This window comes from Lactuca virosa, chromosome 1, assembly GCF_052849685.1.
Source record: "Lactuca virosa cultivar CGN04683 chromosome 1, Lactuca_virosa_CGN04683_v6, whole genome shotgun sequence".
NCBI lineage: Eukaryota > Viridiplantae > Streptophyta > Magnoliopsida > Asterales > Asteraceae > Lactuca > Lactuca virosa.
Window position 1 is genome coordinate 104085146 of NC_136426.1, and position 15020 is coordinate 104100165.

The 15020-nt window shown below is 31.3% G+C and overlaps 2 protein-coding genes and 1 long non-coding RNA gene across 9 annotated transcripts; all 3 read left to right on the forward strand.

Annotated features, from left to right (window-relative positions):
* Nucleotides 1–741: 741 nt before the first annotated feature.
* Nucleotides 742–3529, forward strand: LOC145154838 (uncharacterized). Of its 7 annotated transcripts, none has more exons than XR_013735337.1 (5): nucleotides 746–1221; nucleotides 1305–1528; nucleotides 2505–2663; nucleotides 3062–3102; nucleotides 3185–3529. It is a non-coding gene; the product is annotated as an uncharacterized LOC145154838 (long non-coding RNA). The 7 variants fall into 7 exon arrangements; XR_013735343.1 differs by having other exon boundaries at nucleotides 3290–3529; XR_013735325.1 differs by adding an exon at nucleotides 1647–2031 and having other exon boundaries at nucleotides 742–1221; nucleotides 2505–3529.
* Nucleotides 3530–3567: 38 nt separating this feature from the next.
* LOC145118679 (uncharacterized) lies at nucleotides 3568–4874 on the forward strand. The gene is made up of 2 exons (XM_079054375.1): nucleotides 3568–3629; nucleotides 4196–4874. The coding sequence occupies exons 1-2, from the start codon at nucleotides 3568–3570 to the stop codon at nucleotides 4872–4874; spliced, it is 741 nt and encodes a 246-aa protein (XP_078910501.1).
* Nucleotides 4875–11141: 6267 nt separating this feature from the next.
* LOC145154879 (calcium-dependent protein kinase 20-like) lies at nucleotides 11142–14198 on the forward strand. The gene is made up of 7 exons (XM_079075563.1): nucleotides 11142–12415; nucleotides 12495–12638; nucleotides 12756–12908; nucleotides 13042–13157; nucleotides 13248–13415; nucleotides 13498–13722; nucleotides 13906–14198. Exons 1-7 carry the CDS (start codon nucleotides 11554–11556, stop codon nucleotides 13990–13992), a joined length of 1755 nt encoding a protein of 584 aa, XP_078931689.1. The 5' UTR covers nucleotides 11142–11553; the 3' UTR covers nucleotides 13993–14198.
* Nucleotides 14199–15020: the final 822 nt, after the last annotated feature.

Consider the following 15020-nt stretch of genomic DNA (forward strand, 5'->3'; position numbering starts at 1 on the left):
ACCTAATAAATTAAGTATAATATGTTAAAAGTATATCACTTAATAAATAGAAGTAAATATATTATTTTAATATTAAAATTTAGTTTATATGTGATTACACTTTAAGTTTGATATTTATTTAACCTTATTAACCAACTTATAATTATAATTATTAGAAAGAAATTGAAAAGTCATGAGAGTTTCAAATGAATGTGGTGAAAAGAAAAATACATGAGAGTTTCAAATGAATGTGGTGAAAGGAAAAATGTCTTCATTTATAATATAGCATGATATGATATGATGATGATTTATTTTTTTCTTGCCGAACGATTTTTTTTTCAACTTTCTTGTTAAAAGCTAAAAGCTTTAAAAATAACTCGTTGCCGAACAAGCCCGATATAAAACGATTTATCCACAAAACTTTTATTATTTCTATCAACTTATAAGTTTAAATTGCTTTTATATATTTATATAATGTGAAATGTATTTAATATTTTTATGCGTTTTACATAAAAGAAATTAAAAATGAACAAAATCATATATTTCTAATTAATATGGGTATATATATATCTTCCTATATTATTATACAAACCTTACTATTTCTAAAAATAGATTTAAGACGTCCAAACCATTAAACGGTAAGTACAAATACTTAACACGCAAACCTTATCTTTTGATTCTTATCTTTCCATAATCAATTAATTATCCCCTTTTATCTTGTTATTTTGACCTGGTTCCTTCCCTTATCTTGGTAGTTACCACTTATCCGTATTCTCTTTTCCTATAAACCGGAAGACTCATTCCCCCTCATCTCATTTATCTTCATCGGTCTCTCAAGAAATCTCAGCACATCATGTTTAAAAAACTTAGGTCGTTGGTCTCCTACTACATCGCTGGTGACTCCTTGCTCCGCACATCGGTTTTCCTTGCTCTGCTCAACCACCACCACTATTCACCACCCACAAATGTTCTCTTCTATCCTTTCTCCCCCACGATGAACACTACTGTCTTTCCCTTACAACATCGTCGACCATCATCTTCTCTATTATCTCATGCATGTACAAAACCCTCAAACCGATGGTTTACCAGGTGTGCACATCTTCAATGCTCTACTGATAGAGTGCCTGGTTCGACCTTCCTCTCTCTATTCATAAGGAAAACCCTAGCTTTTTATGTGTGTTTACAAGTCTGAAATTAGAGGAAACAAAAAGACGAACTCAGATGAAAATCGGGTAGCTGGAGGTTAGTTTTTCACACTGGTCTTTTCTTTTTCTACATTATTCTTGAGTTTACATGTTTGTTTTGTATTTATCATCTGTCTGCAGGTACCTCACAATTTTAAGCCATCGATTGTCAATATTTTGAGTAAATAAAAATAGTTTACAGTGCTTTAAGGTAATATGTACCAAAACCTTCTGTTGTCACAAATCTATGAGAAAATGATTATCCGGTTTTTGTTGTAGATTTGTTCCACTTGTTGTTTGGTTTCTTGGAAGCTAAGAGTTTAAGATCCCCGATATAAGTTTCTGTCGACCTGAGGCTGAAATAGGTTAGTTTTCTACTTAAATAGTTGTTGATTCATCCCACCATATGCTTATTGTTTCTACTCCCAAATTATTCTTGGACTTGATTTGTTTTTTCTAATTGAAATGTTGTTTGTTTGAAAGATTTTTACTTTTAGGGGTTTGAATGCTGATGCAAGTTATAAAAAGATTGCAAGCTTCTGATTTTGAACATGAATGTTTATCAAAAATGATTAATCTCTTTGAAGAATAATCCTCCATTTTACAAAGGTTCTTTTCCATACAAGTGTGTCTATCATCCCCTTTTCTCTCTATATCAACGATTTCATTCTTTTTCCCTTTCATGTATCTTTCCCCTCTCTCAAAAACCCCACCATTGCCGCCTTTTACCACAAATTTACATGCTTTTGTTAAGCTGATATGGCTGTGCTCACATATTTGATGGAACCTCCGAAGGCTAATCTACATAATGAGGTTGTTGGGGTTCTTAGTGTTTCTTTTATATGTCTGAGCCACTTTGCTTGATCTGGTAATTTCACATGTCATTTTTTTAATGATTGTGTTTTTATATATTACTTCTTATCATTGGAAAATGTTGTATTTTGTGTGTATGATGAAATTACTTGCAAATCCAAGGTGTAAATTAATGATGTATATTTTTGGGTATTTTGTGTGTATATGTGGGTATTATGATGTAGTTTTAGGTGTTTTTAGGTGTTGTCATGTGTGTATTTATGTGTATTTGATTTATTGCTTGTATTTGTATATATATCTCTTTGTAATTGTTTATTTTTAAGAGTGTATCTATCTATATGTATATTTGTGTGTATTTTGTCCGATTTTTTATGGCATGTTCTATGTGTTCTTTGTCTTTAAACAATAATAATACTTTAAACATACAAGTTTGATTTTATGGAATGGTTGGTGTATGATGTTTTCATTTGCAGGTTTTGGTCATTATGCTAACAAGTAATTTGATGTCATTTTCTTTGAAATTTACAGTTAATAATGATGAATTTGGGTGGATTGGACTTTGGTTGGACTTTCCCGGTAAATAGGGAAGCCACTAAGATGGGTAAGCTGGTAGGACAGGAAATGCATTGGTGTCCTCTATTTGACAGAATCACCTTTGTTAGATCACCTGATGTAGTAAGGAAAAAGGTATTATTTTTCATCTTATGACTTCAAGTAGTAGCTACAAATTGTTAGTTTAGAATTGTGTCTAATTGAAGATATGTAATGGATTTTGCTGTGTATTCAAAAGTAAATGACCATTTTGCTCTTCAATTCAAAAGTGATTATGAATATCCAATGATTGTTTATTTGAGAATCATTATAAATCGAAATCATAACTGATTATTTGAAGTTAAAAATTGGGGGTTCTAACTATTGGACTTATATAGAAAAGCAAATGACCATTTGACATTGGACAATATGTGTTATTAAAGTTAATTATTTGTCCATCAAGCATCACATAGTTAGGCACATTGAAGTTTTGGATTTGGTACTTGCTAAAAACAAGATCGATGATGTTGGCATGGATTTTTGATAATTGTTAGACAATAGAAGCATCGGGACTTGCTATCTGCTGTTGAATGAGGTAAGGTAATTTAGAAATTTGTAGGTATTCAACAGTTGATATGATTTGATGCTTCATTTCTAAATTTCTTAAATTATTCTAGGGGATTATGAAGAGTTTAGGTTTTTTGTTTTACTCTTAGATCTGAAAAAGATGTGATATTAAATGTTGTATATATTATGGATAAAAGAGATCGAATGATGTTCAGTTTGAAGTTGATGTGCTGTGAAATTAGAAGACTTATGAAGGATTTGAAGGATGTTGAAGGGTTAAAGACTGGCTATGGTAAGGATTTAATGCGGCTTGAAGGATTTTGGAGTTGTGTTTGGAAATAGATATGTTGGATGTACACTACCACTTTGTTTGTGATGGCTAGGTGTTTTATTAAAATCATTTCATGTTCTTGGTCGGATAGCAAATATATATAATGCGTAGGTTGTTCAAATCATTTATTTATTAAATAAATTGCACTATGTACAATATGAGATGGATTCCACCAAAATAGGCTGCAACACTTTGTGGAAAAATGGTGAAACTCATTTACATGGGTAAATTAATGTCGTAGTACATTGATTTTTTATATATTTGTGAAAATAGATAGATTTAACAAAAATAAAAGCAAATAATGGTCAATTGGTCATTATTCATGACGTTGTATCACATGGGAAGGTCAATTATTCGAGGCAACGATCTTAATCTCCAATCGTATCAAGAGCATCTAATTATTTATGACTTAAATTTTTGTCTATTGTTAAGAATTTTAAGTTTTTAAGGACAAACATATAAAAATGTGGTTTAGATACTGTTCGATAATCTTTACTATCCACTTGATCTTAACAAACAAAACAAAATGAGATTTTCAATTTCCGAAAAAAAAACATGGGGATTGCACACACACCAAACAAATTGTTGGCTGAAAACCTATTCTTTAACCCAAAAACCAATGTACACTTGATTTTAATTCGAAATAGGCTGCCAAAAGAAAACTAATTGCCACTCAAAAACTATTTTCCAGAAGAATCTATATTGCACAAAATAATCCACCAAAAGGCTGAAAAGAACTATATATTATAAAATGAAAACTAATCGCCATATGAAAACTTGTGGCTAAAAGGAACTATCTGGCGCCTCCGCGTTGCTTTGTTTTTCATGTAGAAGAGAAAATTTCCACAAGAAATGATAGTGTCGATGTGATTAATGATTTATTGATCGGCCGATTCCATGGAGAAGAGAAAATTTACTACAGTTTTGATGAAGCTGAAGACGATATAAATAACTTATATCCTGTGGAATTCTTGAACACACTCAGTGTTAGTGGTTTACACCCTCATTACCTACGACTGAAAGTTGGATGCCCGATAATACTGTTACGAAATCTCGACCCATCAAATGGATTGTGTAACGACACCCGATTGATATGTAAATGTTTTCAACACAATGTAATAGATGCTGAAATAGCTGTTGGTCAACATGCTGGAAAGAGAGTTTTTTTGCCAAGGATTCCTCTATGTCCGTCTGAAGATGACATGTTCCCGTTCAAGCTAAAGAGAAAACAATTTCCAATCCGATTATGTTTCGCAATGACAATCAATAAGGCACAGGGACAAACAATTCCAAATGTAGGAATTTATCTTCCAGAATCGGTTTTCTCGCACGGACAGCTTTATGTGACATTATCCAGAGGGGTATCACGTGAGAATACAAAAGTATTAGTGATCCCTGATGAACAATTCAACGGTAGTCCAGTCTGTACTGTAAATGTGGTGTATAAAGAAGTGTTGCATGATCAATAATGCACAGTCAATCATGTGTTCATTTGCATTTGTAAAGAATCCAAACTTTTCATTCTTAATTTTTATTGATTTTGTATTAGTTAGCATAACTCTTAATAACGATATTTCAATTGGTTATTTTATGTTATTTTTACCGTGTTGTGTCATGTTTGTCATATTTTAATTGGTTCGTTTCGTGTCAATGTAAAAAAACAAGTTATCGTGTCATGTCGTGTCTGACTAAAACACGACATGACACCCCAATTTGATAGCACTAATTGAGGAAAACGATTCTCATGAAGAAAACAATTTACCCAATAAGACAATCAACTTTACTTTTTTAATCAGGAAAAGTAGTTTTAACCCAAAATAGCAACATACATATAACTTTAAATCAAAACAAAAACATACTTATATTTGAAGTCCGCCTCTAGAAACTAATTTTCATAAAAACTATTCACACCCGTCGCTTTGCGCGGGTAAACGGCTAGTATATATATATATATATATATATATATATATATATATATATATATATATATATATATATATATATATATATATATATAGAGAGAGAGAGAGAGAGAGAGAGATTATAACAAATGCATCAGATTATAACAAAATTCACTTCCTTTTTTTAGTTTAATTTTTTTAGGCCATGTTTTTTATCGAAAAAAAATGAACATACCGTTGTTCATGATTTCCGTCATCTTTCCTTTGAGATCCATATTGATATATAAAAAATGAACTTTTTTTTTTCTTCAAAAAAACTCACTTCATTTTCTTTGTTTTTTGAAAAGTAAAGGTCTATTTTTTATCGAAAAAATTTAATAAATATATCAAAGCTCGTATTTTTTGGTACTCTTTAAACATAGATTCATATTGATATTTAAAAAATTCAAAATTTCAGTTCAGATTCATATCGTGAATCTGCTTAAATTCTCAGTATGAATAATAGTAGGTCAGATTCACATCGTGAATTCTGAAACTAAATTATATATACAGTTGAGATTCATAATATAAGTAAATCCATTTGTTGATTTTACAAAACTAATTTACGAGTAATCAAAATGTTAAAATATTATAATACTACATGAAAATATATTTCGATTCACATGTAAAATTTTCAATTAATTTGTTAATGATCAAATAGTTGAAATAGCAAGTCAGATTCACACTGTGAATGTCAAAATTGAAATATTTACAGTTTAGATTCACAATATGAATCTGAACTGATCCGTGTTTTTTTTACTCGATGTTAACGTTTATTAATAGAGGACAAAAAATTGAGATTTTTGGTATACTTAGTTTTTTTTTTTTTTGATAAAATTAAACTTAAATATTGAAAAAAAACAACAAAACGAAGTGAATTTTTTTTTCGATTTTTTTTATATATCAACATAGATCTCTATGGAAAGATGTCAAAGAATCGTGAACAATGGTATATTCGTTTTTTTCGATAAAAATCGTGGCTTAAAAAAAACTAAACGAAAAAAAGAGGTGAGTTTTTTGGTAAAGATGTGGGTTTTATGGTATATGTGCATCCAATGTACAAGTGTACATTCATTCTCTTGGTCGTTGATCATTATGATTTCCGACGCTCACGGTTGGTTTCTTGTTAATAAAGGTTTTCTATTGAACCTCACCATATATATATATATATATATATATATATATATATATATATATATATATATATATATATACATAATTGAGGCGACTTGGCGGGCGGTGGCTCGCCTCTTCAAAACCAACGACTGAAAGAGTGTTCAAACCCAATGACTGAAAGAGAAACAACGTCATGTTTGATGCATGCATATATATAGGAATGACAAAGGGACGGGTTCGGGGCGGGGCATAGTTTCCCAAACCCGCCCCCGATATCTTTCAGGTATCTTATCGGGGCGCTCCATCGGGTTTCAGGTTTTCCCGTTGGGTTTCAGGTCTTATTGGGTTTACAACAATTCATAACAAAATCTTTATTCCGTTTTAGGATACTCCGATGTCTTATAAAAAAATACGTGTTCTGGCCTCCCTTTTAAATTAAAAATATGATGCATCACTTTAATAAAATAAACTGGACGTTATATTAAAAATTATTTGATTTAAGTTTAGTATAATATGTCAAAACATAAAAAAATATCATTCATACCAGATTGTTAATAACTAAAAAGATTGTTCAGAGTAAATATTTTATCTTTGAATGCGAGCAATTAACATGAAAATGATTAGAATATTATATATATATATATATATATATATAATCGGGGCGGGGCGGGTCAGGGCGAGGATAACCCACTCCCTGCCCCGAACCCGATAAAAAATCCGATAACGACCCGTTACCCGACCCGAAATGATCGGGTTTCGGGTTTCTCCGTCGAGTTGAGGCTTTTTTGTCATCCCTACATATATATAATTGAATTTATAAGTAATGATTTGAATTTTGTACGTTACTATTTGTATTTGTTTTTAATTTGGTAAAACAACGTTTAGAGTAATTTTTTTTATCTAAAAGACGAGATCTTTCACATTTGTATTTTTGTAAGCTTTTACACATCAAATCTATAAAATTATGGGTCAAATTAGGATGACGTGTATATATAAATCATATCTCAAATGTGGTAATACATTAAAATTTACCTGTTGGAATTTTTATTGCTCAAAGGGAAATCTCCAGAAAAGTCCTAAAATTTTATCCTAATTTATCCTAATTTACGAAAAAGTCGCAAACTAAATTTTGTTTACGAAAAAACATGAATTACTGGTAAAAATGGCGATTTGACCCATTTTTTCCGGTTTACCGGTTTTATTACTTACATGTTTCACTAAAGTCTCATTATTTTACCATAATTTGCGAATAAGTCTCAAACTAAAATTTACTGATGATTTGGCCATTTGCTCTATGTAACGTACATTTTACCGATTTCATTGCTGACCCGGACGCCTAGTCATTAAATAAGATAATGAGATGAATATGTTGAGTTATATAATGCTATGTTTAGCATAAAACTTGATATCCTGATGTATTGTATATGTTTTTGGAACATAAAATGCATCCAACGAAGACTACAATAATTACATAAACTAACAAGAATTGCGTTTATTTTTTACGTTTACAAGAAATATCAAATTGTCTATCTAATCTTATGTAACCCAATATATCCATCTCATCATACATCAACTCATTTTCTGTCATTTTTTCTTGGAAACACATATTTTATTGGTTTCATTGCTGACGTAGATACATAGTAAATGAGCCGATGAGATGGATATCAAATTTTACAGTAAATGTAACATTATATAACCCATCGTATTCATTTTATCAACTAATTTAATGACTAGGTGTCTAAGTCAGCAATGAAACCGATAAAATGTATGTTACAAGAAGAAAATGGTCAAATCATCAGTAAATTTTATTTTGGGACTTATTTGCAAATTAGGGTAAAATAATGGGACTTTAGTGAAACATGTAAGTAATAAACCGGTAAACCGGAAAAAAATGGGTCAAATTGCCATTTTTACCGGTAATTCATGCTTTTTCGTAAACAAATTTTAGTTTGGGACTTTTTCGTAAATTAGGGTAAAATTTTAGGACTTTTCTGGAGATTTCCCTTACTTAAAACCCAATCTTATTTTGTAAAAAATGACTTTAGTTTTTGGGTTAATGTCATAAAAACCCTCAAGTTTTTAGGGTTTTGTCGGTTTTGCCCAAACTTGAATTTTATGTCCGTAAAACCGAACATTTTTTGGAAAATGTTAGGGTAAAAACGGACATAAAATTCAACTTTTGGCAAAACCGACAAAACCCTTAAAACTTGAGGGTTTTTATGACATTAGCCCTTAGTTTTTTAATAACTCTAATTTCAAACATTAATAAATTTATATCTAACAAATGCTATACAAATACAATCGACACCACACAAAATTTAAAATATCCAAATTTCATGCTAAATTGATCTAAATCGTAGCATAAATAATAAAAAACAATATCATCAATCTTGTTCTTCTGTTCCATTAACCTCACACATGTTAGGCCTACCATTATATTTCAATCCATAAGCTATCCGGTATACTAACCATGTCATAGGCTGCTGCTGAGATGACTATATTTCACGACATGCACACCACTAAATGGGTGTGGTGCGAGGTGGAGTGTCGTGTGTGTAGAGAGGCATGGCCCCGATATCACACTCATTTCTTCATGTTTTTCTTCTCTTCTTCATGATGTTGCGTACATAACATTAGCCCCTCTGCTTCATGGTGTGGATATGCTAATGTGTCAACCTTCACGTCTTAAATACCACACATGTAAACCAGATAATCTTGTGTAAACAACCAGTAAACATTTTCTTATATCCTTTTGCCCACCAGATACAGTGTCAATCACATCATTTCCTAATCCAAAGCCCAAACAACCCATAACATTCATTCTCTTAAGTCCCAACTCGATTGCAGATAACCATTAATCATTTTTATTTAACATTGACTCAAACTTTCAACACAGCCCAAAACCTAATCTAAGTAATTTTAATCTTTAATCCAAATATTTTTTCTAAACTTCCTTTCTCAATAACATTCAAAATTTGATCTTTATTTTTTTCCCTTCAAAATTTCCTTAAGCTAATTTTCTATATGTTTGTTTTCCTCTTTGTAAACCTAATACTTTTTGTTGGTATTAAAAGTTGTCAAGATTGAAATTATGATCAATTTTACTTTTCAAGATCGTGATCGAATTATTCTACCATAATGAACTAGTTTCATTGGTACGAGTTGTAACTTATATCAAAGAATAAAATTCATAAGGTTTGAAGTTAAACTGGTATGCTTAGTTTGATGTAATGAAATGACAAAAACATAAAATCCATAGATCCATAAAATGTCTTAGATAGTTGAATGAATTATTACGATTCTATTATAACATCATGTCGCTACTCGTTTTCTGCAATGAATGAAATAGAATCATTTGATAATGACAAAAAAAGACTAGAGTTTGGAGGGGATCCAATTTCAAGATCAAGTTCATTTGTTAATTTATTTTATTTAATTATCAATCTACTTTTTTTATATTAAAAATGTATCGTTTTTATAAAAATCTTTTCATATTAACTAGTTTAACAACTCAAACTCATCAATTAATCACTCATTAATTAATTAAAAAATTTATATTAAAGTAACTATTTAATTTAATTTAATTAATAAACTCTTATATTTTTTCATATCATTTCAATGTTTTTTGTATTTAATCACATCTAAAATTTTATTTTTTTTACCTACTTTCTCATTTGAAAGTCCTCCCTAATAAATAAAGAATTTTTTGCCACTTGTCAATTTCTTATGTATTTGGACACATGTAATTTTGTGGTTAATTCTTAGAAATTAATTTTCACTTGTCATTTTGTGGTAATTTTTTATTTTCTTAATTAACTATCTAATTTTTAGGTTATAGAAAATAATTAATGTGTCACTAATTTGTTTCCTTATATTTTCAAAATTTAATATGTTTCCTTCAATATATATATAATTCAAAATTGACATGTTTCTTTTAATGTTCATTGTCATTTTAGGCAAAATGGTCTATATAAAAAAATGATCAAACTTTATTGCTTTTTATTGACAAACTAAAAAAAATATTATATGGTCAAAATATAATTATTTTTCTGTAGTTTGTTTTATTAATATAAATTGAATTATTTATTTATTCATCATTTTGTTTGTATACATATTTTAAAATTTTATTTTAAAAAATACTTAATGTTTACACTTTGATATTTAATGTTTTCTTTAAAAAATATATTTAAAGTTTATATCTTTATATATAATTTTTTTTAATCAACCCGTATAGTAAACATGTTTCACATCTAGTTATGTAATAAACACAGTTTTCTACACATTCTCATCCATTTCAAAATTGGAGATGCAATGATTTGGATTATTTTTCCAAGAGATTTTCCAATCAAATATGAAATATGGTTATGAGTCATTTCATGATTGAAGATGGCGGTGACTCATTTTGGTGCTTTGATTTTGTTTTGTTTTTCTTTCTTTTTGGGAATATTGGTAGCTGAGCGTAAAGGAGAAAACAAACAAATGTCAATAGAGGGACAAAAAACGTTACAAAACATATTTTAAAGGAGAAAAAATGCTAATGTTCCAGTTAAGGACCGAATCTGTAATTCATATAACCACAAGGACTAAGTCTGTTGTTTACCCTAAAAAGAATTAAACTCGTTGAGCTGACACAGTTAACTCGTCCATTGTCATTTCCCCCCATTTTATCCATCACCATCTTCCAATTCTCTTTGATTTACATTTTCCCTAATTTCCACTCCTTTTACCGGCGCTAATCATCTGCGAATTTCCATTTTCCTTCAGGGAATTAGGGTTTCTGATTGATACTAACGTTCAATTTGTCATAGGATAACTATACAACTTCCATGAATTCGACGTTTAAATTTCTTTTCGTGAAGTAAATGCTAAATTTTCTCATGCGAATTTTACATTCGGAAACGAAAGCCTATTGGGTTTGATCAAGGATTGCGGTAGTGCAACCAGAATATCGTGTTTGAGGTGTATGATCGAATCACCCAGCTGCAACTGTGTTGCGACATTGTCGAATCCATCGATTCGACGAGAACAACAAATGCGATCTGGACGTTTAAATTTGGGAGGGTTAGGGTTTCGGATTTGGTGCAAATATTGAATGGGAAATAATTGCGTGGGGCAGCAGCGTACTGGCTTCTTATCATCTGTTACAGCAGCGGTCTGGAAAAACCGACCGCCGGAGAACACTCTTCCCCCTCCCAATGCCAACGATTCGTCCACCCAGAACAAGAACAACACGAACAATAACAATGCCAACGATAAGAAACCAGATGATCCGAGTCATAAGGAATCTGAAAAACCACGTGATGTGCAAAGTACCCCTCCAGCTACTGTTAAAATATCAGAACAGGATGCGGCTAAATCGGCTGAAAAAGCCAAGGTAACGGAGGAGAAGGCGAAGCCGAAGCAGCCAGCAAGTAATTTCAAACGGGTGCAGAGTATGGGACTTAAAGATTCGGTATTGCAAAGGAGAACAGGCAACATGAAGGAGATTTACAGTATGGGTAAGAAACTAGGGCAAGGTCAATTTGGAACAACATTTTTATGTACAGAGAAGGAAACGGGAAAGGAATTTGCTTGTAAATCTATAGCCAAGAGGAAGCTGACAACAAAAGAAGATGTAGAGGATGTTAGGAGGGAAATACAGATCATGCATCACTTGGCAGGGCATCCTAATGTAATATCCATTGTTGGTGCTTATGAGGATGCTGTTGCTGTTCATGTTGTCATGGAGCTTTGTGCAGGTGGTGAGCTATTTGACAGAATTATACAAAGAGGGCATTACACAGAGAAGAAGGCTGCTGAGCTTGCTAGGATCATAGTTGGGGTTGTGGAATCATGCCACTCTTTAGGGGTTATGCATAGAGACTTGAAACCTGAAAATTTTCTATTTCAAAACGAGCAAGAAGAAGCACCCCTTAAAACAATTGACTTTGGGCTTTCTATGTTCTTTAAACCAGGTATTATATTAACACCTTAAGTGTTCATGTTTGATTTCAAGAAACATGTGGAATGATTGATATGACAAAATTCATTCAGGTGAGATGTTTACTGACATGGTTGGGAGCCCTTATTACGTGGCCCCAGAGGTGTTGAGGAAGTTTTATAGTCAAGAATGTGATATTTGGAGTGCTGGTGTGATTATATATATTTTACTAAGTGGGGTCCCACCATTCTGGGATGGTGAGAACTTTCAGTTTTTTCTGCTTTCTTGTCTTTATGGCACTCTATGATGATGATGATGATGATACAGTTTTAAAGTTGCATTTACTTTTGTTGTTAAATTGTGATATGAATCAGAAACGGAACAAGGAATATTTGAGCAGGTGTTGAAAGGTGATCTTGACTTTGCATCAGAACCATGGCCAAGCATTTCTGAAAGTGCAAAAGATTTGGTAAGAAGAATGCTTGTTAGAGATCCTAAAAGGAGGCTCACAGCACCTGAAGTACTTCGTGAGTATAATAAATCATTTTATATTTTCTTTTGGTCTTAAAATCTGTATGAAATGAAATGTGAATCTGTTACTATTATTAAAAGTATAACTATAACTATGACTCCCAAATCTACTATCATATTTTGTTGTAGGGCATCCTTGGGTTCAAGCTAATGGTGTGGCTCCAGATAAGCCTCTTGATTCTGCTGTTATTTCTCGTTTAAAGCAATTCTCAGCCATGAATAAAATCAAGAAGATAGCTATTAGAGTAAGTTTTTGTTTTCAATAATAAAGTTTATGTCAAGATTTAGATATATTTTACTACAATGGAAACCCACGAATCCTGTTTTGCTTTCAGGTAATTGCTGAGAATCTATCTGAAGAGGAAATTGCTGGACTTAAAGAAATGTTCAAAATGATAGATACAGATGGCAGTGGCCAAATCACAATGGAGGAACTTAGAAAAGGCTTGGAAAAAGTCGGTGCAGATTTAAAAGATTCAGAAATTGTTCACCTCATGGAAGCTGTACGTACCATTTTTATTTATTTATTTAAATCATATATCGATATATCTTTAATCACACATGACATAAAAATATGAAATTCAGGCGGATATTGACAACAGTGGTACAATAGACTATGGTGAATTTGTTGCAGCAATGCTCCACATAAATAAAGTCCACAAAGAAGACCATATGTATGCTGCCTTCTCTTACTTTGACAAAGATGGAAGTGGATATATCACTGCAGATGAACTCCATGAAGCATGTGAAAAATTCGGTTTGGGTGATATACATCTTGATGAAGTTATGCGTGACATTGATAAAGATAATGTAATAATCTTTCCCTTCCCTATTTTATACTATATGATTTAGGGGTTGTTTGATATGCCTCTTACTGGGTATGACTCGGTCAGATTCAGATTGTTTGATACCAGTAAGATTCAGGGTTGAGTCTTACTCGGTCTGATACTGACTCAGTCAGATCTGACTCAATTTCTTTAATGTTCATAATAGGATGGGCGGATAGATTACAGTGAATTTGTCGCGATGATGAAAGAGGGTGAGTTTGGGAAGCACGTGAAAAGCATTCGGTTAAGGTAGATAAGAAGAAGAAGAAGAAAAAGAAGAATGAAGGTTTTATTTCTAATTTCTAATTTTTAATTTTAATTTTTATTTATATATAATTTGAAACAATTAGTGAGTTGAGTCATGGTTTCTTGTGTAGATAGATGTCTATTTTTCAAGGTGATGTAGATAATCACATTTGGTTTTGTTTCACTTTATGAATCAAAAAAAGTCTTTTTTTTGTTTGTTGAATGTTGAGGATTGATTAATCTGAGAGTGTGAATATCACTTTTTTTTTTCTAATACGTGTTTTGCCGTATTATAATAATCACTCATACGTATCGTAACAGGTGGATCATACACTTGTGTGAGGTGTATATGATATGTGATTATGTGTGCATTCTTTTGGTCACATGAAAAGTGTTGAATTGCTTCACATTATATACATGCCAATGCCATCTTTCTCCAAAAGGATTCAAGATATGAAGCAACCAAAAACAATAACTATATCAAAATATACCGGAATTTGTTTTTGAGGTTTTGACCTTGTAGATAAGTAAATAGTAATAACAGTTTTGATAAAGCCAAGTTTTAACATTCATGTATCATATCAGTTTAATGAATCTAAAACGTTGATGCATTTTACATAATATTAGAGAAAACTAATAAATAATGTTCATTGTAACTTAATAATTAAATATTATTCATTTTATTTTTATTTAATACATTCCATGCATAAAATTTCTAGGAATTTTGATTAACCCAATTGTGAAAACGATAGTCATAAACTTGGGCTCATGAGTCATGACTAACGATCTTAGTTATCACAATAGAATGGATGTCAATAACCTATTGGATTACCCTGGTGAAAATGATACATATTATGTGGTTTAGAGATTAGAAAAAATATGTGGTTACTATCTTTGAAAATAATGTTAATGGTGAAGTTAAGACTATATAGTACAATTTCCTGAATCATCATATTACGTAGTCAATGATTTTTAGTAACATGAATTTATCTGCAATTATTTTTTCTCATGGTAGATTTTAAAAATAAGAGCTTG

Bases quoted from the DNA above. Each gene is read 5' to 3' on its own strand.
- LOC145118679 (XM_079054375.1), top strand. From the start codon at position 3,568: ATGGATTCCACCAAAATAGGCTGCAACACTTTGTGGAAAAATGGTGAA. The intron at 3,630-4,195 runs GTAAATTAATGT...TGTGGCTAAAAG, and splicing joins GGTGAAACTCATTTACATGG to GAACTATCTGGCGCCTCCGC.
- LOC145154879 (XM_079075563.1), top strand. From the start codon at position 11,554: ATGGGAAATAATTGCGTGGGGCAGCAGCGTACTGGCTTCTTATCATCT. The intron at 12,639-12,755 runs GTGAGAACTTTC...GATATGAATCAG, and splicing joins GGTCCCACCATTCTGGGATG to AAACGGAACAAGGAATATTT. The intron at 13,158-13,247 runs GTAAGTTTTTGT...TTTTGCTTTCAG, and splicing joins TCAAGAAGATAGCTATTAGA to GTAATTGCTGAGAATCTATC.